This window comes from Dermacentor andersoni, chromosome 11, assembly GCF_023375885.2.
Source record: "Dermacentor andersoni chromosome 11, qqDerAnde1_hic_scaffold, whole genome shotgun sequence".
Lineage (NCBI taxonomy): Eukaryota > Metazoa > Arthropoda > Arachnida > Ixodida > Ixodidae > Dermacentor > Dermacentor andersoni.
This window is the reverse complement of record NC_092824.1, coordinates 94,289,056-94,311,665: the sequence shown is the minus strand read 5'-3', so window position 1 is coordinate 94,311,665 and position 22,610 is coordinate 94,289,056. Positions and strand designations below refer to the sequence as shown.

General features: G+C 42.3%; 1 protein-coding gene across 2 annotated transcripts in view; it reads right to left on the bottom strand.

Moving 5' to 3' along the window:
* The window catches only part of LOC126539079 (phospholipid-transporting ATPase ABCA1-like), an 88,610-nt gene that overhangs the window by 7,668 nt on the left and 58,332 nt on the right, over nt 1–22,610 (bottom strand). For both annotated transcript variants that reach the window (XM_072285667.1, XM_072285668.1), the window contains exons 30-47: nt 22,446–22,573; nt 21,538–21,636; nt 19,726–19,971; nt 18,553–18,721; nt 17,744–17,913; nt 17,012–17,189; nt 16,132–16,247; nt 15,010–15,154; nt 13,410–13,533; nt 11,504–11,633; nt 9,768–9,888; nt 8,750–8,919; nt 8,019–8,160; nt 7,447–7,581; nt 5,892–5,995; nt 4,709–4,801; nt 1,974–2,220; nt 1,049–1,217 (exon numbers count right to left, since the gene is read on the bottom strand). In XM_072285667.1, the coding sequence (XP_072141768.1) occupies nt 1,049–1,217; nt 1,974–2,220; nt 4,709–4,801; nt 5,892–5,995; nt 7,447–7,581; nt 8,019–8,160; nt 8,750–8,919; nt 9,768–9,888; nt 11,504–11,633; nt 13,410–13,533; nt 15,010–15,154; nt 16,132–16,247; nt 17,012–17,189; nt 17,744–17,913; nt 18,553–18,721; nt 19,726–19,971; nt 21,538–21,636; nt 22,446–22,573 (2,686 nt within the window). The remainder of the gene's footprint in view (nt 1–1,048; nt 1,218–1,973; nt 2,221–4,708; nt 4,802–5,891; nt 5,996–7,446; nt 7,582–8,018; nt 8,161–8,749; nt 8,920–9,767; nt 9,889–11,503; nt 11,634–13,409; nt 13,534–15,009; nt 15,155–16,131; nt 16,248–17,011; nt 17,190–17,743; nt 17,914–18,552; nt 18,722–19,725; nt 19,972–21,537; nt 21,637–22,445; nt 22,574–22,610) is intronic.

The following is a 22,610-nucleotide window of genomic DNA, read 5'->3' as shown; positions in this document are numbered from 1 at the left end:
CAGGGATCGTATTCCTGACTGGTCACTTCTGGTGATATTTTTGTCTGACATTATCACCACTGCAATCAGTATTACACAGTGCCTTACAGGAGTGATCGGCAACCTTTCTGCAAACTCAATCGATCAAAACATACTTAAATGTGATATTCCTGAAAGCTTTTGATCAGGAATACGACCCCGGTGACAGTACAACAACAACTTGCCAGAGGCACAAGTGTGAGCCCATGTCACAGTTGTCTGGGTGAGTGACATGTCTTACAGCCAGGCCCTGTTTATACGGCATCATTGAGCCTTCCATGTTAACCCGAATTCACCACAATAAGCCTGGAAGTTAATACTGTATGTGCATTGTGTGCAATATGGTAAGGCAGGCCTGTCCTTTGAAAGAGGCTACAGCATTTGTGAGAACAATAATCTAGTGCTGTGAGTGTGTGTATCTCACACAAATGGAAGCATATCCTTGCAACCAAGAAAACAAGAATGAGAAGGAAAACAAATTACACAGGCCATTATCTTATTCACTCATGTCACACAGCACCGTTCAACACTGCTTTAAAGAGGTGTTCAACAACTATGCATGTACTTGGCTTTTGATTTGGCAGGTTCCTGTCAGCACTGTAGCCATACCAATAATTAAGTTGTGAACAGCCAAGAAAAAGAATTATTCTCGGTGGCGCTACTGCTTGATACAATAGTAAGCACAAACTACTTCTATTAACGGTACATATTCGTGAGCTCCTGCTTCAGAAACGCTTTATAATTTACCCTTACTCTTCAAATTCAAAGCCATAAGAACAAATAACTATGATGATTTTTCAATAACATCTTGGATACATCAATTTCCTCACTCCTTTCGAAATTCCTGAAAATTTCTCGCAATGACGCAATGCCTTCATTTTCCCTTTTTCATTCTAGCTTTCAGAAATCACTGCCAATGCACACGCAAAATGCACGGGCACCATCTGGCGAGAACTTGGCCATACAATGTAATGAAATCTAATGAAAACTGTAATTAAAACAGCTATACTTTGACGAAAGCTATACTTGCCAGCGGAAGCCGGTCGTATGCTGACGACGGGCGTGAGCTTGTCAACTGCAGGGCTGGTGGGAGGGTGTGTGGCCTTTGGCGAAGATGGCAATGGAGATGGTAGGTCGCTTTCCGCGTCCCCCTGCTCACCTTTGACATCACCTTGCTGCTTGGCAAAGTTAATGAACACCTGTTGGGAACAGCACCAAACGCACGCATTTTAAACAATGTAATGTCAAATCAGTATCAGCCGCTGACTTGGCGGCTACGATCAACTTTTTTTGACAAGAGTGTTGTTGCTGGGCAAACTGACGACAGCTTGATGGGTGCATACTAGTGCTAATGTAAAACGAGACACAGAACCTAGGTCATGTTTCTGTTAAATATGCATTCATTTGATTATAATGTTTTCTCTTTGATTAATCAAGTTGAACCATCATTTTTTAGTGCACAGTCCTTTCTTTTATCAGTCCATCCATGCATACCATTATACAACTTCTTTAGCCTCAATGATGGCATTCAGAATATGTTCAAATCAGTTGAACTTGGGTCTCACTCTATTGCATCATCTCTCAGTTGTCGTCAGCAGGTCACACATAAGTTTAATTTTTTGCAAAATCTACCTGACCTAACTGATCTAAATTGACCTAGCAAGATTGAGACAGTATCTCACACCTGCTTATGATTCTTGTGATAGGTAAAGGACCAGACTGAAAGGTGACATCCTGCCACCCCTTCCACTGTGCAAATCAAGATAATTGGAATAACAAAAAGAATAGAGATGCTAGTTTTAGCTTGTTGGCTAGAATCTTGGCACTATAAGTTCTGGGAGCGTTTTGAATCTGCAAATGGAAGCAGGAATCATGCAGAGACACGTTTCTATAGCAAACAAAACGACTCACTCTTTTACATGCAACTGCGCAACTCTGTTGGAAGCCAGACTCACCTGATCAAGCGTTGTCTGTGTGACAGAGTAGTCGTCAAGCGATGAACTCTCGCGGGCTGCTTCAAGCCGTTGGAACAGGACCGCGAGCGGCACGCTCTGCGATATCTGGTACTCCATCTGATTCAGGTGCTGCTCCCGCAGTTGCGCGTCGGCGGCACCGAACGAGCTTTCCATCAGGGAGGCAACTTGGGAAAGCTCCGACGAGGTCCCGCCTACTTTCAAAGTCACCGTGTAGCCGGAGCCATACCTGTGTGGAAGGTGTGCAGCAGTTCTTTCAGGATGCTTAGACTACAACACAACCTTGATTAAAATCCTTCACTACGTTCTTCAGTAACCATTCATTATGGCACCTCTGATAGCCCCAGTGTTTCTCCGAGACATTAAAACCCAATAGTCATCAGCACCATCACAACACTATCACTATAACTATCACAACACCACACGTAAACTACCAGTAAAACACAGAAACTACAAGAGATGCCATAATGATGGGTCCCAGATTACTTTCAACCACCTGGAGATCCTTACTGTGCACCTGAATCTAAATATTGGCACGTGTACTTGCTCATCTTTATTGGGTGACCGCGTTTCACCACCTAACATATGCTATCGCTCAATGCAGGACGCGCCTGTATGTATCAGGAGTTTCTCAAATGTTGTCAATGGTTCTATCTGCTGTCTGGTGTCACCGAAATTTGCATAATTTGATTACATGTACGCGCGACGCGAATTGTGTAGTACTTTCTGAAAGACATGTGGGCACCAGCAATTTCTCTGGAACCTTCGATGACTCATGTATAAAAGCCTACACGCTTGACCTGCAGATCAGATTTCGATGATTGCTGACCATGTTCGTTGCTATCGCTGTGCTTTGAATGTAACTTGCTTTTGTGGGCACAAGTTCGCCCGATAAAAGTTAGTTTCATCATTCACAGATTTGCCGCTGTATTATTCACCATCACTACTACGCGACAATATGCAAGTGCTTTTTGCATTGTGCTCCCATCAAACTGTGGCTGCCATGGCTAAGAGTCAAACCCACTACTTCACACTGAGTAGCAAAGTGAAAAACCGAAAGCCCAAGGAACAGCCCAAGAACTAGCTACTGGCCAATTTGTGACATAATATATTTATATGCATTAAAATGCCAAAACAATTAAAGAAGTGAATGAGACAATGCTGGATGGTGAACAGTGCTCAATTTATCAATTACGTTTGAGTATGCTGCTCTGATTACTTATATGGTTACTGCCCAGAGCAGTTGTTCAGTGCCTGCAATATTCTGCTGGTAGTTCAGCTCCCTGTCGCAGCTGCTGCATACAAGAATGCTGTCATGCTTAGATTTCGGCATGAAAATCCCAGCTGATATTTAATCATTTAATCCAGGGACCCCACTTATAGGGATGGTCGATTAACATTTTATTCGATTAACGAATAATCATTCATCATTTTTAGCCTTTAATCGATTAATCACTTTCAATGCAGGGTTGTTCGTAGATTAATTTATTCATCAAAATTATTGCCAGTCGCTTTTAAAAAGTTTGAAACGCAGTTATCTAGAGCGACAGAAAGCTGAGCTAGTTGGTAAGGATTCATTATGCAAAAAAGAAGTGAGGCGTGTAGACAGGACACAAGAGTAGAGAAGTAGAGAAGGCGTTCGCGTTGTCCACTTCTCTACTCTTGTGTTCTGTCTGCACGCCTCACTTCTTTTTTGCAGAGTTATCTACTTTTGTAGGATCCTATTTGAATGCTTGAGAGGTGGAAGCAAGCTTGGAACCCAAGTGTCTAAACGTTTGATAAAGTATAATCTTTAACTGTCAAAATTAACTGTTAACTGTTTAACGTTTAACTGTTGTTAAGGGCTAAATATAGTTGGCACTAGTGGCTTTTCAAAAGATAAGCAGTATATGTTATAAAATGGCACTAAGTGCAGAATTAAATAAGGTGAATGGCACTAGTGAATCCCTGGACAGTGCAGTTAAACAATAAGTAAGAGAAATGGCAAAAGTGAAAAGTGAAGTGAAACTGAAATATGCAAGAAATTGCAATACGCTCAGGGGAAAAGGAAATTACTGGTTTATCATTGAAACCACATGCTCTTTTCTACAGAGTGAAGGAGTGTCAACTGGGATCTTTGTCCCATCTTCTTTGAATGGCCACACAACCATCATGCTAGAATAGATGCTCGGATGCTATATATTAGCTGGAACTGACATGAACTCCATCGCTATGTCAGCATACATGCTTGAAGCCACACGCATGCTGTACCACATCTTTAGTGGGCTCAGAGTGGCCTGACGATCAATGACTGAGTTGCTATAGGATGCCTTGACTTTGCGAGGGCATTTCACGCCTCCAGTTATGGGTGGCGTGGTGGCGCGTGGGGGAAGAGAGGGAAGCGCTTGGCACGGCTTTACTCGGGACTCGGAAAAACAGTCTGCAGTCTCTCTACCACAGCCGTGCAACAGTCACTACTCGTGCGCCACCATCGCAATACGATTTCAAAACTTTCACACCACTCCCGTCAAACTCTCAAGATCGCTTAAGTCAATTAAATGAAACGTGGCCAACAATTAATCGTTTTGCGGGATACATTTATTCGACTAACTGATTCACTGATATTACCAACCCTACTCATTTAGTGTCTTGCCCCATATTACTGTAGGACATTAACCAAATCAATCAATCAATCAATCAATCAATCAATCAATCAATCAATCAATCAATGGGCTCACTTGTTTTTTAGGTGCTGTATGCTCCCTAAGCAGCGAAACTGCCCATTCACCATAATTGCCAGTCGACTGCACAATGCTTCACACTCTTCCATGCTGCAAGAAAAAAATGCGTGATAAGATCAATAGTGTACCACAGTAACATCAATGCCGGCAAAAGAGTTTCCATGGCATTTCAACTAGGCAATATTATGGCATGTGAACTGTCTGTAAGGTTTGTACTACAATCAACGAAAAGAATAAAATCTAGATGATGTACTATATACTTAGTTTGTTCTTGTTTGCTTCAAACAAACCTGCGTGACTCGATTACTTACACTTGCATGACAAATCATGATGTGAAACAACTCAGAGGAAACAAAATACTATTAATTAATGTTTTAATTATTCGCTTTAGGGCCCATTGTGCGACTGCAGGATTAAGGTCAGTGTTCAAAGTATGTTCATTTAGCAGGAATCCTGAGACCAGCACTAGTTTCAAGCTATCCATCCTTGAACTAAACCACAAAAATACATTGCTGTTTCCCTCAGTCCTGCCTTGCAGTGTGCAAGGTGAGCATTTTAAGATTTAAGTGGAACAAGAATAAGTTTCACTGCATACATAGATCTAGCGCCATTTTACGGAACTGCAGTGGCAATATAAACACAATGCAAAGCAATGACGGGAAAACCAAGAGTTTTTACTGCAGTGAGCCACCCACCTGAGACAACATGCAAAAATATAAAAATAATTTTGTGTTGTTCTGAAGCCTTTTAGAAATTCCAGATGAAAACTCCTCTCAAAGAGCTCGCTACAATAGAAGCTCAGTAACATACTCCTGGTTAATAAGATCTCTTGGCTTATGCATTCATGGCAGAGCACATTTGTTTGTATTCACGCATAAACAACACATAAAATTGTAAAGATCACTCCAATCTTGTGCCGACAGCTTGTCCCGAAATTTCGGAAGAACCTTCATTTTTTTACAAGAAACCCTAAGCAATAGAAGTTCAGTAACATGATCCCAGCTCATATTATTTCCAGGCTTATACATTCACTGCAAAGGACATTAGTTCAGATAATGCATTGCAGATAATGCATTTTTCTCGGGAACTAAGTTTATCCGCTTTTTTTTTTCCCCCGAAATGTATGACTATGGCTCTGTTGCATTTTGTCAGTACGTGGGGTGTCTCAAATGTGACTTACCTGTGGGACGTAAGAATCACTGATCGGCCATCTCGTACAACGTCCAGGATGCAGTCCCACAGGAAACGGCGAGCCTTAGGATCCATGCCCGTCGTGGGCTCATCCTAAACGAGAAAGTACAGGAAGGGAAGAGACGTGTCCCATGTTGGAATGCCAGATACCACAGCTGTTTTTTCCCACTGTGCCAATGCATGCAAGCTTAAAAGATGAAAATGTTTCATAGAGATATATGAACAACAACTTAATCACATCTGCAAGTAGAATTTTTTGCTAGGCCTGAGCCAGACACTGAGGAACCAAACAAATGCTTTGAGGATCATAGCTACAGCAGCTCATGTGAAAGCACATGACATGTCTTGATCATCAGAACATGGCTCCACCTGGAGCCAGTGTTTTGGGGCCTTAGCTGGTAGGAAACGTTAAGGTGAGGGCTAGGTAAACAAACAGGAACTGTTGAAAAGGAGAGGTAAGTTATGTTAGTGAGAGCAGGGAGGCGGAATGGGACACACTTGCTTCTTTTGTGGTGATGGTAGTTAACTCTTGAATGCAATGAAAAAGAGCTATTTAAATTTACCAAGGAAAGCAGTTGGTGCACTGACGAACACAAGCTCTCCTGTCGAAACATTTGATCAGGCCTGAAGTCTCCCTTGTTCGGCCACTGTCACTCAACTTCCTGCAACCGCTTTCATCTTGTTTGGACGTGACATGTATGGCATGTTTCATGGAGTTACACCAAATAATAATACAAAAAGAAACTTCCAAGCAAATGGTACTTGACGTAAGGTGGAAAACCTATCCTGCACCTCTGGGGTAAGCCCTTCAGAAATCTCCCGACCTATGAGCGAGATTCAAACAATCAGAGGATTCGACACGCATTGACAGGTTAGTAAGTTCACGCTTATACAGTTGTGCCCTGCCGTGGTGGCTGATGTTACAGGTTCGATTCCAAGTCATGATGGCCACATTTCAATGGCGGCAAAATGCCAAAACACTTATATGCTTTGATTTAGGTGCACGTGGTCAAAGTTAAACTGGTGGAGCCCCTCTAACAAGGCGTCGCTGATAGCCCATGAGTTGATTTGACGTGTTAAACTCCTATGATTTGATTTTGACTTATACACTGCTAGTACACAAAGTGAGATGGCACCACAAGAAGTCATGTATGCCCTATGTTTTTTACTGTGGTATTGTCTTAGTTGCTCATTACAAGCTTCTACACCTATAAACTTATGTGAGTTCTTAAGCCACATTTTTCCACATTGGGCTCTGCCTGCTCTTCCCAGTTTAAAGCTCGCGGTCTGTCTTTTTGTTTGTTTGTTTGGTTGGTTGTTTGGTTGTTTGTTTGGTTGTTTGTTCGTGCATGTGTGTGGGGGGGGTGCGTGTTATAGGTGTACATGTTGTTTGTTTGTTTGTTTGTTTGTGCACATGTGTGTGTGTGGGTGTGCATGTTTATGTGCTACAAGTTTCCGCAGTAGAACTCTCCCTCTGAGATTAATATAATTTGCTACCAAACATATCTTTGGTAATTTCTCTTCGAAAATTGACTGGCACTCACCAGGAACACCAATGGCGGATCCCCGACTAGGGCAATGGCAGTGTTCAGCTTTCGCTTGTTGCCCCCCGAATAGGTGCCGGCACATCGGTGAGCGTAACGGTGCAGACCAAGTTTGCGAATTCCCCAGTCTGCAACCTAGGGAGAAAGGCATCCAAATAATTTTCTGGGTGAACTACGATGGTGGAGACTGCAATGCCAACAGAGCAATACCCTGAAATCTGTCCAGCTTATTGCACATTTGGAAACAATGGGGAAGGTTTTTCCACTGCCTACCCCATCTTCATGACATCAGACATTGAAATGCAAAAAAGGGTAAGGTGTGCAGACATGGACACAGGAGAAGTGGACAACACAAATGCCGACTATCAACTGAAGGAAGCACTGAGGCGAAAAAAGAAAGATGACACAAAACTCATCTGCGCATGCTCTGGAATAGTAGCACCACATGTCAATTGGGTACACGTGCCGGTCACATACCCAAGTGGGCAATGATTTCACCAGAAATCGCCACTAAAAAGACACTTGTTCCATGTTCCTTTATGCAATAAGCAATCATAGAAGCCAATACAAACCTTCTGAACATATTTCTCAGGTATTCCACGAAGCCGTGCATAGAATTCCAAGTGTTCCCACCCCGTGAGCAAAGGGTCCAAAGCATCAAACTGCGGACAATAGCCAATGTTCTGTCGTGCCAAATCTATTTGGGTGCGTATACTGCAAGGAAAACAAATTTCGCAGAATTAGGTGAAAAATGACGCAAAAGCAAGGCACTTCATGTTCAATAAGGTAAGACGTTTCAAGCACATTAAACAAAGGTGTAGTTTTGCCTTGAACTATATTCTATATGCTGCAAAGTGCAACCTAGTAGCGATGAAGATAGATCAGTGTCTGCTTAAATGGAAGACCTAAATCACTGACCATCATCCTGCTCATACAACACCAGCCTGCTTGTCCGTCCATCTGTTCAAGAAGATGTAAACAAAGCTTTATAGTATTTATACCTGTATTCTGAAGCAGTGTGGCATCAAACACATATGACGACATATATACAGCACACTGAATGGGAGCTTTCTCCATTTATTCATTCATTCATTCTAAAATGCACGAACAAAGTTTTACAGTACTTCAAGTTTTCAAGATCAGTGCAACACCCGATACATAGACAAGAAACGCAGTATGTTGGATGGCAGCTTTCCCTCATGACTACCATCATCTGCTGCACTCAGACATTGTCATGGAAGTTGAGGTGAGAAAAGGCATCAGCCGCTGTGCAGCAGGCAACTGATAGTTCATCATGATGTACCTGTAGCCCGAAATGAAGGCATTTCCTTCAGTCACTTCTGTGTTCCCAGTGAGCATCTTGAACGTGGTAGTCTTCCCAGCACCATTCACTCCAAGCAATCCGAAGCATTCACCCGCCCTGACGCCGATGCAGAGGTGGTTCACAGCAGGGTGCTGGCCAGCTTGGTACACCTGGGCAAGACATAGTATTGTGACATGCAGAAAAGCCAAAAGGGGGAAAAAAATTCATGTTCCCCACTTCAATGCCACTGATTGCCTGCCTATTTTGCGACTGCACAAATGTGAGTGCTGCTTTTTCCGATTCAATTAATCAATCATCCGTGGTTTGAAAAGGCAAATGTACAAAATGTGGACACAACAGGAATGAAAACGACAAATGCCCTTGTGTACATTTTGTGTGCTTGCCTTTTCATATCAACAATCGCTACCAACTAACTTGCTCAGCTTTCTGTCATTATCAATAAATAAATAAATCGATCGATCGATTGATCGATCAATCAATCAATCAAAATGATTGCTACAGGTTTATTTGCTGTCTACGGCATGCAACGGTAAAGAAGGGACAAGGAGGCAGCAGCTGCAGCTGTGCGCATGCCATGCAGTGTGTAACTGAGGCCTCAGAAGCGAGTTAGACTCGCATTGATGCATTTCCAGTACTTTGGAATAAAGAAAATATAAAGGTAGAAAATAATTTCGCCTAAATTAATTTAACGTAACCTAACCTAACCAAGTAAACGAGAATTAGCAGGACAGGGATGTTGCTGGTCTTCAACTGTCTGGCCTTCAACGTCTTCCCTGTCCTGTTCTCTTTTACTCTCTGAATATTTCTAATTTCTTCCAAAGCGCTGAAAATGAATCAGTTATCAGAAATCCAACCAGCACTGCTTTCTGCCATAAATTAAACTGGCGATCGGGGCCCCGACACTGTTGTTTGCCATTTCCTGAAGGCCTCGCCCGCCTATTCGACAAAGCCTGCTCCATTTCAATGAAGGCTCTTGCTGCCCATTCACATCCATCACCTTGGTAAGGTTGACCACTTTGAGTATGGAATCATCTGCCTGGCCAGCAAGCACGCGGTCTCTCTCCTGCGTGACATCTTGGTCTGCAAGCTCTTTTGGGTCGAAGGGCACCGTCAGCTGCCTACAAAAGAAAAGGTGCAATGCAAAGGAGTTTCAAGAAAGTGCTTCCGCTCTGTATTCAGTATTGAAAAGAAAATGGCGAAAAGCTACAACTTCGCAAACCAGTGTAAATCTATTTCAGTTTGTTGTAATAAAAGATCCATATACAAGCTCCACTGATGAGTAGCTGTACTATCAGGAAGATGTATGCAGAGCCAACGCGTAGGCCAGAATTAGTGTGGAGTGAGCGGTTAATTAAATGCTACAAAACTAATTGTGTTGCATACAATTGTGTTCATTTTCAAGCTGTGCAACATGCAATCTCATGCAATGTTCATCGTTATGCACAGCACAGGTGACAACTATGATATCATGCAATCTTGTATTTATGTGCTACAGTCAAACCTGCTTATAACAAACAGGCTTGTACGCAAGAAATAGTTCAATTCAGTATCAGGTAATTCAATATCACCCAAATTTACACCAATCTGACGTAATTCTGCCCAATAATCAACTGTTTCAACTGTTTAACCATATTAAACTGTTTTACCGAAATCTGTGCTTGATTGTTGTCTTCAGTCGTTTTTATTGTGTTGACATATCGTGTGTGAATTGTATCCCCCCCCTCCTATGTAATGCCTTTCGGGGCCTTCAGGGTATTCAAAATAAATAAATTAATTAATAAATAAATAAATAATGGTGCCTTGTCGCAGCATTAATAATACCTAAATTCATCTATGATGAATTCAACTTGGTGACACATTGGTTGTATATAAGGATTTGTTATCTGCAGTGGAAAAAAGAAGCAAGGAAAAAAATCTATTTATTGACGACAAAACTAAATGCAGCAATTTTGGCTGCGCTTCACTAGAAGTGGTGTTCTCTAGGCACGAAATCTTGTATACCTGCTCCAGCCCATTTCCCTTTATAGCCTTACGGCGCTGGCACCTTGAGCTCAATGTACTCAATGTGCAGCTTGTTATGAAAGATCAAGTTATTTTACGTGACTATCAGTTAGTAAGCTTCGTGCGTTTCATAAAGAGAGCAATTCACTTTATCGACGTTTGTTATAACCAGGTTCAACTGTACAACATTCGGAATGCTATGCTGAAATGCAAACACCAAATCAGGCAGACGCACAGCATGAGAGGTGGCACACAGGGGGGAGACTTGAGAATAGCTGGGAGCAGCCGGGAACATTTAACACGTGCTTAAATCTAAATGCGCGAGTATTTTTTGCATTATGCCCCCCTATAAGATGCGGCACCAGGAGTTGAACCTGCAACCTTAGGCTCGGCAGCAGAACACCACAGCCACTCATTCACGGTGGCATGTAATAAGAAAAACCAAATCCATCGAACTAGGCGAAACAATAAGACATCTCCCAGGAAAGCACACACAATGAATTACAATAGCGCATCTAGTTATTAAGGATAAAATGTCTAGACCAAGGAAGCAGTTTTTTTTTTGTTTTTTTCACAGCCCAATAATGTATCAAGAGAGCCCCAAGCAGCAAGCCAACTTGTTGATTGCTAAAAACAAAACCATAAATGCCAAAATCCATGTCTTGATGCAATTTTTTCCTTTCTGAGCAAAAGGGGAAAAAAATTCCCAATTAGGCAGGTAAGAATATGCACCTTTTTCGCACGAAGAAACGATACTGTAGAAGCAGCGTGAAGATGAAGTACACAAGTCCTTGAACAGCGAGGCTAACGAGGTTAAGGCCCAAGAAGTCCCACTCCAGTGGATGCTTGAAGGTCTTCAAACCTGGGACAATCCACACGGCACTCAAATGTGTAAAAACGCTGCAAATACATGAAATTTTCTTTTACAATTCTACTCCAACATAAATAATATTGATGACTGCAGACAAAAGGACTCCCTAGCGGGTTCCACCAAGTTACACTAGCATAAAATGCTAAGACAGACACAAAACAGAAAAGCACTGATCCTTGTCATTTTCTATCTGTTGCAGCATTCTGCAGTGATGCACTCCTAGTTAAAGGTGTCCTGAAACACTTTTTGAACACAGTAAGAAAACCTTGCCGGTCTGTCGTAGAGGCTGCTGCGAAGATGTGAGCCAAATATTACTGCACTGCATGCAGAAGAGAATTTAAAAGCTTGCATCAAACACCGCGAAAAGTCGCTTGCCCTCGCTTCCACAATGTCGTCACATCGAAAGCAGCTGGCCGACCAACGCTATTGGCTGATTTTGTGATCATGACAGCATTCTCAGTAATACACAATTGCTAATTCTTGAGTTAAAAAATAAGAAATATGTACGTCTGCAATCTCAAAAAGACAGGAAAATCATTTCATCTTTGCACTGCTCATAGCTGTGCCTTCTGCGCATGGCCTCCAAGATGGCAGCAACGTGCTGCACAGCGTAGTCTACCTCAGCTGCCGCGGGGTGCTGCGGCGAGATTTTTCATCACTGCGACACCTAACTTTTGTGCGGGGCTTTGCCATCTCAGCTTCTCCGCTGTGTAGCTCCGATCGCGTTAGTGAGGATGAAAAGAGAGAGAACGCTCGGTATCCGTTTGATAACTCCACTTATAGTTGAAAGATTAAAAAATTTTTTTGCAGCGTGAGATTCATGAGAAGATGTCCTTTAATAGTGAGGCCATCATATGATTAGTTAGAGAAGTGTTTCGGGGCCCTGTTAAAATGCAAGACCAATTAATTAAACAGTCGGTAATGCTATAGTGGGTTTTAGAGCATTGTGAGCATAACAGTCAAGTAAGCAAGAGGTTACTAATATTGCTAGTACATTAAAACTTAAAATTAAGGTACAAATTTAAAAGTACAGTATTAAAGTACGAAAAGGTGTTAAAAAAAAGGTGTAATGTTATAAGGTAGCGTTGCATGCATCATCTGTGGTCTGTTTGTGCTCATGCAAGTTACAGGCGATAAAAAGGCCAAAACGTTTGTGCAATGCTTTCTTATGGTCAAAATGAACCATAAAATTTTGTACAGATTCCAGCAACATAAAAAATTAAATTAAATTATGGCGTTTTATGAGCCAAATGAGTGGGGGGACTTCGGCTTAAATTTGACCACCTGGGCTTCTTCAATGTGCACCTAAATCAAGTACACAGATGCTTTTGCATTTCGCGCCCATTGAAATGCAGCTGCCATGGCCGGGATTTGATCCCACGACCTCATGCTTAGCAGTGCGACACCAAACCACTAAGTAACCACAGACTTAAGGCAACTGCATCTGTAACAACAGAGAACTGCCATGCATGACTATGGTAAATAAAGCATTTAGTTCATAAAAATTTTACTTACAAGAATGTGTTACAGGGCTAGTTCCTACTTGCAGGTTTAACAAACGCACACCTTAAAATAGGACAAAAGAAGGCAGACGCAGGATGAGCACTATCCTAGCAATGGCCCTATACCTGCTTTCTTTCGTTCTGTCTCAAGGTGAGTGCATGTTAACAAAAGTAGTTACTGGCTATCAAAGTCTGTCCTTACAAGAAAACAAAAAACCACATGATTTCTCAATAGCAGTGAATGCCCTTGAGAAAGATGACCTACCAAATCGTGCTAGAGCCTCAGCTGTGAGATGGTTGGAGAACATGTCCATTAGACCTCGCCCCAAACAGTACTGCGGGAGCACCAGGAACACCTTGCGCAGGATTTGAGCTATGGACTGCAGCTCCTGCGAACACAGTACAGCAGGATCACCAAACACAACTGCAGCACAGCAGAGGAGGTGACGACAGAAGATCACACCATATGCTACTGACTGCTAACACAGGTTTTATTATTAACCCTGAGAACAAAGTATGAGATTAAAGTAAGCGGCCAAAGTATGATGCTGAAGTACTCTGAGGCCAAAGTATGTGGCCAAAGTATGAAGCTGAAGTACTCTGAGGCCAGAGTATGCAGCCAAGGTATGCTATCAAAGTATGCAGCCAAAGTATGAGACCAAAATATGCAGCCAAATTGTAAAGCCTAAGTACTCCGAGATAAAAGTATACAGAAAGGTATGCAGTCAAAGTATGCAGCCAAAGCCTGGAGCCAACAACATTAACAAATGGGCAGACAAAGTATCAGTGTAAAGTATGCAGCCGAAGTATAAGGTCAAAGTACTCTGATGTCAAAGTTTGCGGCAAGGTATGCAGCCACAACCTGCAGCCAAAGCACAAGGCCAAAGTATAGTCAAAATAGGCTAATGCATGTGGCATAATATGAAGCCTAAGTACTTTGAGACCAATATATGCAGTAAGGTATATCGTCAAGGTATTTAGCCAAAGCCTAGAGCCAAAGCAGAAGGCAAAAGTATGAGCAGCTAAAGTATGAGCCCAAAGTACTTGGAGTCCACAAATTTGCAACTGTTTTGTCAATGAAGGCTAATCTCGACTTACCTATCCTGCAATTACGCTGTAAGTGTTCATATCTGTCTGTTCCATAATCATTATTGTCCTAGCCCAATTTTGAAAGACTAGCTTCTGCTTCAGCTGACATATACATCATACGTACTGCAGTAATTACAGCCTCAAAATTTGTATTGCCACAAGTTGCACTAATGCATACTTTGATTCTTTTGTCCTGCAAGCTAGCAGCGACTGAAACTACCTTGCTGCTTCCATCACTGCCAACGATGACACTTTCACCTTCACAATCGCTGTCACTGATATTAGGTTATTTCCACTCCTCTTTGTAATGCCCTTGTGGCCTAGAGAGTAAGAAACTAACCTACTGACTGGCTAACAAAATAAACAAATAAATAAACACCAACTTAGAGAATACGAATGTGATGTACACCACACTAACAAAGGGAATGTAGATGCATGCTCATGGGCCTCGCAAATGCAAACTATTTCTGGACAAAAGCATGATGACCAGTAGCTAAGCAGCTATAGCAGCCAGTTGACACAATGCATGTGAAATGAAATGTGACAATGCTATTTAATTGCTGCATGGAATGAGTCTGAGCAACCACATCTGTCGACATCTAAATGTATGCACCCGTTTTCATGTATCAGTGCAGAGTGTTTGATAAAATGCCGAGCCCAAACCAAAGCATTGTTACATGTAACATTTACACATACCATTGTAAACATGTACATGATTATAACATGTTAAGCACATTGTGAGTGGAAGGGAGACACTAGGAAAGAATCCAATGTACCTTGTCATCAAAAAGCTCCAACACATATGTGGAGACCGTGCTGACAATCCCAACAAAAAGGTTGCAGCAAGCAAGTGTGACGAATGCAGAGCTAGGCACGCTGAAGATGAATGACGACGGGTACATCAGCGGAATGCTGGACCACCTGCGAAATGTCAGTACAGTAAAAGAAACATGTATGCCACGTGTAAGACGTAAATTCCTGTAACGCACAAAAGTGATCAACAGCTGTTGAACAAGGAAAGCCTAAGCCTGAAGTTAATGTTTTGACAAGGGACGTTGCCCTCATCAGGGCAACATTCACATCCTGATGTTGTTGCCCGTTGTTCGTTTGTCAATTTTGCTGGTGATAAAGGAGCTTGTTAGTGTCATGACAACAACCTCACATCTTGACATTTTTCTCCTGACATTGGTGATCTGATGACATATCCAGATGTTATACTCTGAAACTGTACCCTCTTCGTCAAGAAACATCACATCCTAATGTTGCTGTCCAAACATTGTTGTTTTGAAACTACTGCCCTGACGAAGACTAGTGCCCTTGTCAGGACACTGACTCCAATCTGAAACTTCCCTTGTTTGGCCACTGTTCACAACTTGACATTGTTGCCCATTGTTCCTTTGTAAATTTTGCTGGTGAACAAGGAAGCTTGTCTTTATCAGAAAAACAACACAACATCCTGACATTGCTGTCCTGACGCTGCTGCCCTGACCACATATCCTGACATGCCCTGATGTTGTACCCTGATGTACCCTGATTTTGTGCTCTGACACTGTACCCTTTTCATCAGGGACTATCACGTCTTGACATTGTTGTTTTGACATTAGAGCACTGATGAAGACCAGCCATTTTGTAAAAACACTGGCTCCAAGCTGAGGCTTTCCTTGTTCAGCCCTGATCAAGTTTCCAGCATCCTATAAGCCTTTTAATTGATTGGATTGTTACACACAAAAGTGACATGTGACCATTTTGTTACAAAATATAAATTGAATTACGACAGTGCCTGGGCTTTTGATAAGGGTATTTTCTTCATGTCTAAATGACATACCAAAAGGCTTAACATGCAACCCTAACCATACAGAAAGTACTCTCCATAAGCAAGAAATTAAACGCTTGCTCACCCATAAAGCAACAAGAGGAGGACCAGCCCACCAATGTTGTCATGGGAGACGTACGCTTCTTCCTTGAACGCCATGAAGATGAAGATGCACAACACAGCAGGCACAATGTAGTTGCACTGCAAAGGCAAGTCGTTGAAAGACCAGTGGTAACATTTGAAAGAGTGTGCCACACTGCAGTTTCAAATCTGTTTGTAATTCAGAAAGGATTCAACAGCATAGACATCGAATTCCCAGACTCCAGTGCACAGTTTTTCGAACATTTATCTGTCACTTATGCTTGAACACACTGGCTGTTTAGAAAAGCCCTTCAAGCATTTTATTTCTTTCAGCTATGGGGATAAGTCAAGTCATATCCTGGTGTTTAATGTCCATAGTGGGGGCCTCGGGATTAATTTGGCTACCTGGGCTTCCTTAATATAATTTAGAGATTTTGGATTCACCTCCCCCCCCACATCAGAATGCAGCCACAGCAGTCGCATGTCGAACTCGTAACCTTGTGTTCAGTGAGAGGATGCCAAGCCACTGAGCTACCAAAGTGGCTCAGTTTAGAAGATGCACATGCATACACTAAAATCAAATGGAATAACAACTAGGAGCATATTAGTTATTTCAGCATGTCTTTTTCATCAAACTCTTTGATATGACTTGACTGGTTGCCTCTAGTTTCGAGAGTTCTTCACTTTTTCCTGAGCACACACCTACATCAGAATAACACCAAAGGTCGGGGGTTCGACTCCCGCCAAAGGTTGAGGGTTTGACCCCCAATTTTGGTGCCATTTAATGTTGGTGCCATAACACCGGACGGCCAAATTTTCTACCCATGAGCCATCTACGGCTTTCACCTGAATAAGTAAATACATAAAATGGGGAAGGTGGTTACCAGATCCCAGGTGTAGGTGCCAATCCAGTAGAGGAACGGCTTGAGGCCACTCACAAACTGCAGGTGCTGAGAACCCGAGGTGCGGTCTTCGATGAGGAACATGACAAAGCTGGCCGGCACAAAGGACATGGCAAAGATGACACATGTCGCATGGAGCAGGCTCAGGCCACCTCGCTTCCTGCGCATGAAGTGAAGATAATAAACAAGCTAAACTGATAAGTTTTTATACCTCCTTCGAATAAGCTGGATTGAGACAGCTTATTCCTTCATGAGCTATATGAGTTCTCATCAAAACTGACTCCTGCAGCTCATGTCCTGTAACATCTGCCTGTCCTATACCAGCAAATTTAACAACTACATCATTCCCTTAATTCTCTACTGCTACCAAGTACATTCAACTAGCCCTAGTGTCTGTCGACTCTCACTTTATAGGCCACCGATTATTTGTTCCATTCAGATGCCCTAAATGAGTCCTACAAAAAAAATAACATTAAATTCGCCTATAAAAGCACTGTGAACCCACATTTCTTCTCTAACCTATGCTACTGTTCTAATGCAATGCTGGAAATAAAGCATAGAGAAACCATATAGACCAGATCCAAGAGATAAAAAATTATTGTGAAGTTGTAGGTTTCTTTAGCATCATCAGTTAGGTTCCTAACCAACAACACAATTACCAACTATCACTCATAGAAATGGACTTGAAGTGTGAACAACATGTGGGCAACTCACAGTAGTTCGTCCTGAAGCTGGTCTTGAGTAAAATTCATCGGATGGTTGATGACCGACATGCCGTAGTAGCTGGCATCAGCCTGGGTTGGCAGGTGTGCCCGTAGCATTACGTTGTTGATGGCATTCATGTATGCCACCGAGGATACCCAGCCCTTGTTGTTGAACCACACCTGTTACGATTCAGTTCACAAGAGTCAGTTGCTTTGAACTAGTAACACTCTTTTTGAAAGTTAAGAGCAAAGATGACAGTAACTTTAGGGCAACTGCCTGTATGCAACCTTTAATCTCAATGGAAAGAAGTAGAGAAAGTGTTTAAGGAGAAGCAGAGGTTAATGCTGACAGGTGCATAACCTTCTACATGCAACTCTACCAGGGGAAGGTAACGATGGATAGAAAAGCCTAAGGAGAAAGATGGCAGTAAAAAGACTGATACAACAAAAGAGACAGGCATAGAAAGGTGAACCATGGTGCTATTTACAGGTAAGAGGATAAAAAACGAAGTCTAGGCACATTTAAAGGGGGTCATAGTGAATGAGTTCAGAGCTGGAGAAATCACTGAACTCTGCTCATATTTTGTATTACCTCTGCTGGGTCATTAGCTTTTGAATCCAAGAGCTTAGTTGCTGCAGTGCCATTCAAGTCCCACTTCCCCTGAGCTTATAAAACATGCGAGGTCCCAGCTGTGCACAATGCAACAACATTCTTTACAAAGTACTCTTCCACATTCAAAACGGCTACCAGTGGTGTTGTATGTAGATTGCGTGACTGCAACCAGGAGAATCTCACATTAATAGTTGCAGAGAACAAACCTTGACGTTGTCCTGCACTCTGGAGCTGTCAACGCCACGACGCAAGGTAAGGACTGCTGCCGAGAGGTTGAGACCACCAGGGGCACCCAGTTTAGAAACAGCTTCCTCAACAGCGGTGATGTTGATAGAAGTCAGGTGATTTTTTACTCCGAACTGGACACCGCCAAATCTGAAATGACATAATATTTGCAGAACTGAATGCACCTATGCATTGCGATGACGCTCCTGTTTCCCACAGTCCAAACTTGACAGTGAGTCAAGTAGTTTAGTTGCTTTGCCATATCTACTGTACGTGACACAAATATTGGCACAGAATTACTTTCTTCAGCCACTAGGCAAATAAGTCACATGGTAGAGCAACTCCTTAATTTTGAGACGTTTGAATATTCAAACGCCAATAGTGCAACTCAACATAACGAAGGGGAATGGAGACAACAGTGCAAAGAAGACAACTGCAGCAAGAATGCTTATCTATGACCCTCAGTTTACCTTCAATGGCCCAATCTACTATAGAGATGTGCGTTTAGGTGGCTTCACTGCACAGACATACAATGCACATACAGAGTGCCCTGCACGCGTGTGCATCAGACCATGTTAAAGAGCCCACAATACGGCCACACTAAAGATAGTTTGCATTGACTGGATGTAATAAAGATTATTATTATTATTATTATTGTTGTTGTTGTTGTTGTTGTTGTTGTTGTTGTTGTTGTTGTTGTTGTCGTCGTCGTCGCCGTTGTGTTCATCAAGCAAACTGTTACCAAGAGACAAGTAAATAGTGGGCAAAAACACGGACAGCAGCATGGGTGGGACCATCTAGTGATGCTGTGTTCAAACAAAACTATGCTGGAACATTTTTCAGCTGTTCCACACTTTCTGACTTTAAACATGTTGTAAGACATTTTTTTTTCCTCAATAACCATCATGCCAAGTTATAGTTAAGTGCATACAACCAAGAAATGCCATAAGCCCATGTGGTTTGGTTGAGAACAGCATCACCAGATGTAACCAGCTCCAGTGATGTCATTTGGTATTTCATCCTAGTATTTGCTAGAGTAATAACGCTAATAAATATATGTACTGGCTAAATACTTCACTATATTTACGATAGCATTACGTTCATGCAAATACAGAACTAGTAAAGCCTTATGCATTACAATCAAAAGAGCATACCTTGTCTTGTGGTAGGGATTCCAGGTTTTAACAATCCAATCGGAGACATCACGGCCAGTCACATTAAGCAGAACATCGGTAGTGGCAGTGCGGACAGCAGGTGGCGTGGGGCCACCTGCGTTGAGCATGCACTGCTGTGCCCCGCTTGCACAAGTGCAAGTACCGCCACCCTCGAAGGATTCATAGCCGTAAGGTGCACCAGGCACTGAGACACTCGCATTTGCCATGTCGCCACACCCCAGGCCACTGCATGAATAACATGCAACATCATGGGCAATAATAAACACAGATGTCATTTTATCTGCTAGTGCTATTTTGCAGTGAGGCTGCATCACCATTTTAAAAAAATGTGCAAATGGGCTGGAGCGATTTATGAGCATACTTCTACCAACACAGGAAGATAACCTAATGTTGGCACAATGTTGAACCAGATTGGCCCTGTATCAAACAATCATGGCTGAACATTGGCTCCACTTACAGGGTTATTTGGGACTTTATAGGTCATTACATAGAACTTTCCTGTGAACATCAGCACATATAATGCATATTGTGCATTTTAACAATGTGCAAATGCAATGTTACAATTTATCAATAAGGCCTGTTAATTAGTTTACAGAAATTACCAGAAATGTACACTATGGTCCACTGTTAAAGAGGACACCTAAATGGTGATAAAGTAAGCAAAAAAAGCAATTCCCTGTAGTGCTAATATACATTTCTTAGTATTCCACACACTCACCCAGCAACACATTTTACTGAAAATAACACTTGTTCAACTCTATCACAAAAAAGTGAGGTATTAGAAGCATCCTGTGAAGTGTCAGGCATATAGCTATGCATATTAGTATAACCTGCATGCCTTCACGTTATACCTCAGCTGCAATCAATGACTAAGTTTGAACTGAGCGTTCCCTTCAAGAGGGGACCATACTGTACAACCTCCTCCTGTGAAGGAAGCACCACAGCAATACCAATACAGTAGACTTCCGTTCATTCGACCCTGATGGGCCCAAAGTAATTTATCGAATTATCTGGGGTTTCAAAATTAAACAAGACGCAGAAAAAACGCCCGGACACATTGCCGATTCCCTTGACAGCATTTTCCCCCAATATAACATGCCCCCTAATCAAACGGGTGCCCATTTTCAATGTGTCCAATATAGAAAATTAATGTAGAAATGACATGAAAGCTCTGAAGAAAAGCACAAATATAATGCGCACCCAATTTTTAGCAAGAGAAAGGGACAAAGGTCTAATAGGCATTGCACAATAGTACCCAGTGTCTTAGCCTAAACTTTGCCGCAGTACACATGTGTTGCACAGTAAAGCATACAAACGCCACAAAGGCAGTTTTGGTTTTGTATCCAATTGCACCAGTAGGCAATTTCTGGCCCAATGTACTTGCAAAAAAAAGGCACGTATTAGAATCACGTAAATAGCTACGGTTATTGCTTTAAAATCTTCCTAGGGCAGGCCGAAGATGGGAATTTTCGACGGGAGATGACGTGTGTTAAACACACTCAATGTACCCTAAGCTCCGCCAATACAGATGGTGCAACTAAAGGGGTCACTATTGGGATCACCATAGGGGTCGGGCGCATGCGCGCGGACTGGTCAAGTTCGAATTATCGAGTAAATGTCAATTTTAGGATCAAAATGACGAAAGTTTGGGTCCACAGAAATGCATGGACGCTGGCCGAGACCTTGGGTCGGGATCGAACTAACGAAGAATTCAAATTAACGGAAATCGAATTAGCGAAAGCCTACTGTACTACATACTGCCACACCAATACTACATACAGCAATACTAACCTCAGGGGTTCCCCTTTAACACAGCGTGCCCCGAGGCCAGTTCTAGACAGGAGGGCATCTGTGTACTTTTTTGCCAATGGGCTGGATGTGTCTTCAGAGCTGGAAGGAACAAACGGCCATGTGTTAAGTGTGCCTCTCCACTGCAGCTTGTGCCTCGGTATGCACACTGTATCTAAACTAAAGCAAATCCCAATATCAGACACTACCCAATTCTAGCAATCTCGTCATAATTTTGACAAAGTGAAGGAGACCAGCATAGAATCACATGTTTATGCTAGAAAGCTTAGCAGATTACTGTTACAGTTTATAACGTACACTCAGAAATACATTTCACTGTATCATTGTAGCAAAAACAAAAAGACTGAACTTTTGATTTATTGATTTACATATCATTTGTGGGCTTTGCTGTTTAAAAGTAATACTGGAGCTATAAGACATATTGTAGTGGAGGGTTCTAGATTAATTTTGACCACAGCATGTTCTTTAACTAACACTTAACTTAAGCAGACAAGCACTCTTGCATTTTTCCCCCATCCTAGTGCTGCATTGGTGGCTAGGAGTCAAACCTGCGACCTCATGCTCTGCAGCACAATGCCATAACCAATGAACCACCACAGTGAATCTACTTCCAAAACTGAAGAGCCAAAGTGTGATGCTCAGTACTCAGGCTCGTTCTTCACGTTTAGTTATTCATTCCATGTCACTTTTCAAATGTGACATGACAATGATCGTCAACAAGGAGCTACCACAATAGTCTACAGTGACAACACATGCCATAAGTATAGCTTACACAACATAGCTGTGTATACAGTCATAATAGCAGTAAAACCAAAGCTGGTTAGGCTGCTAAGTGCATGGCAATAGTTTTCGGGCCCTGGCAAGTGCGAACAAAAGCGCTCCATCCTCACCCATAAAAGACGTAGTTTGGCGGGCCATAAACCCAAGGCGTTAGCTCCAGGGGCGGTTCTTCGGACATCGGTGGGATCAGTAATGTGAACAGCAGGGCCAGCAACACAAACAGAGCAGGAAGGATTATCTAGAGCAGTGACCAAGGCAACAACAGGTGGTGAATT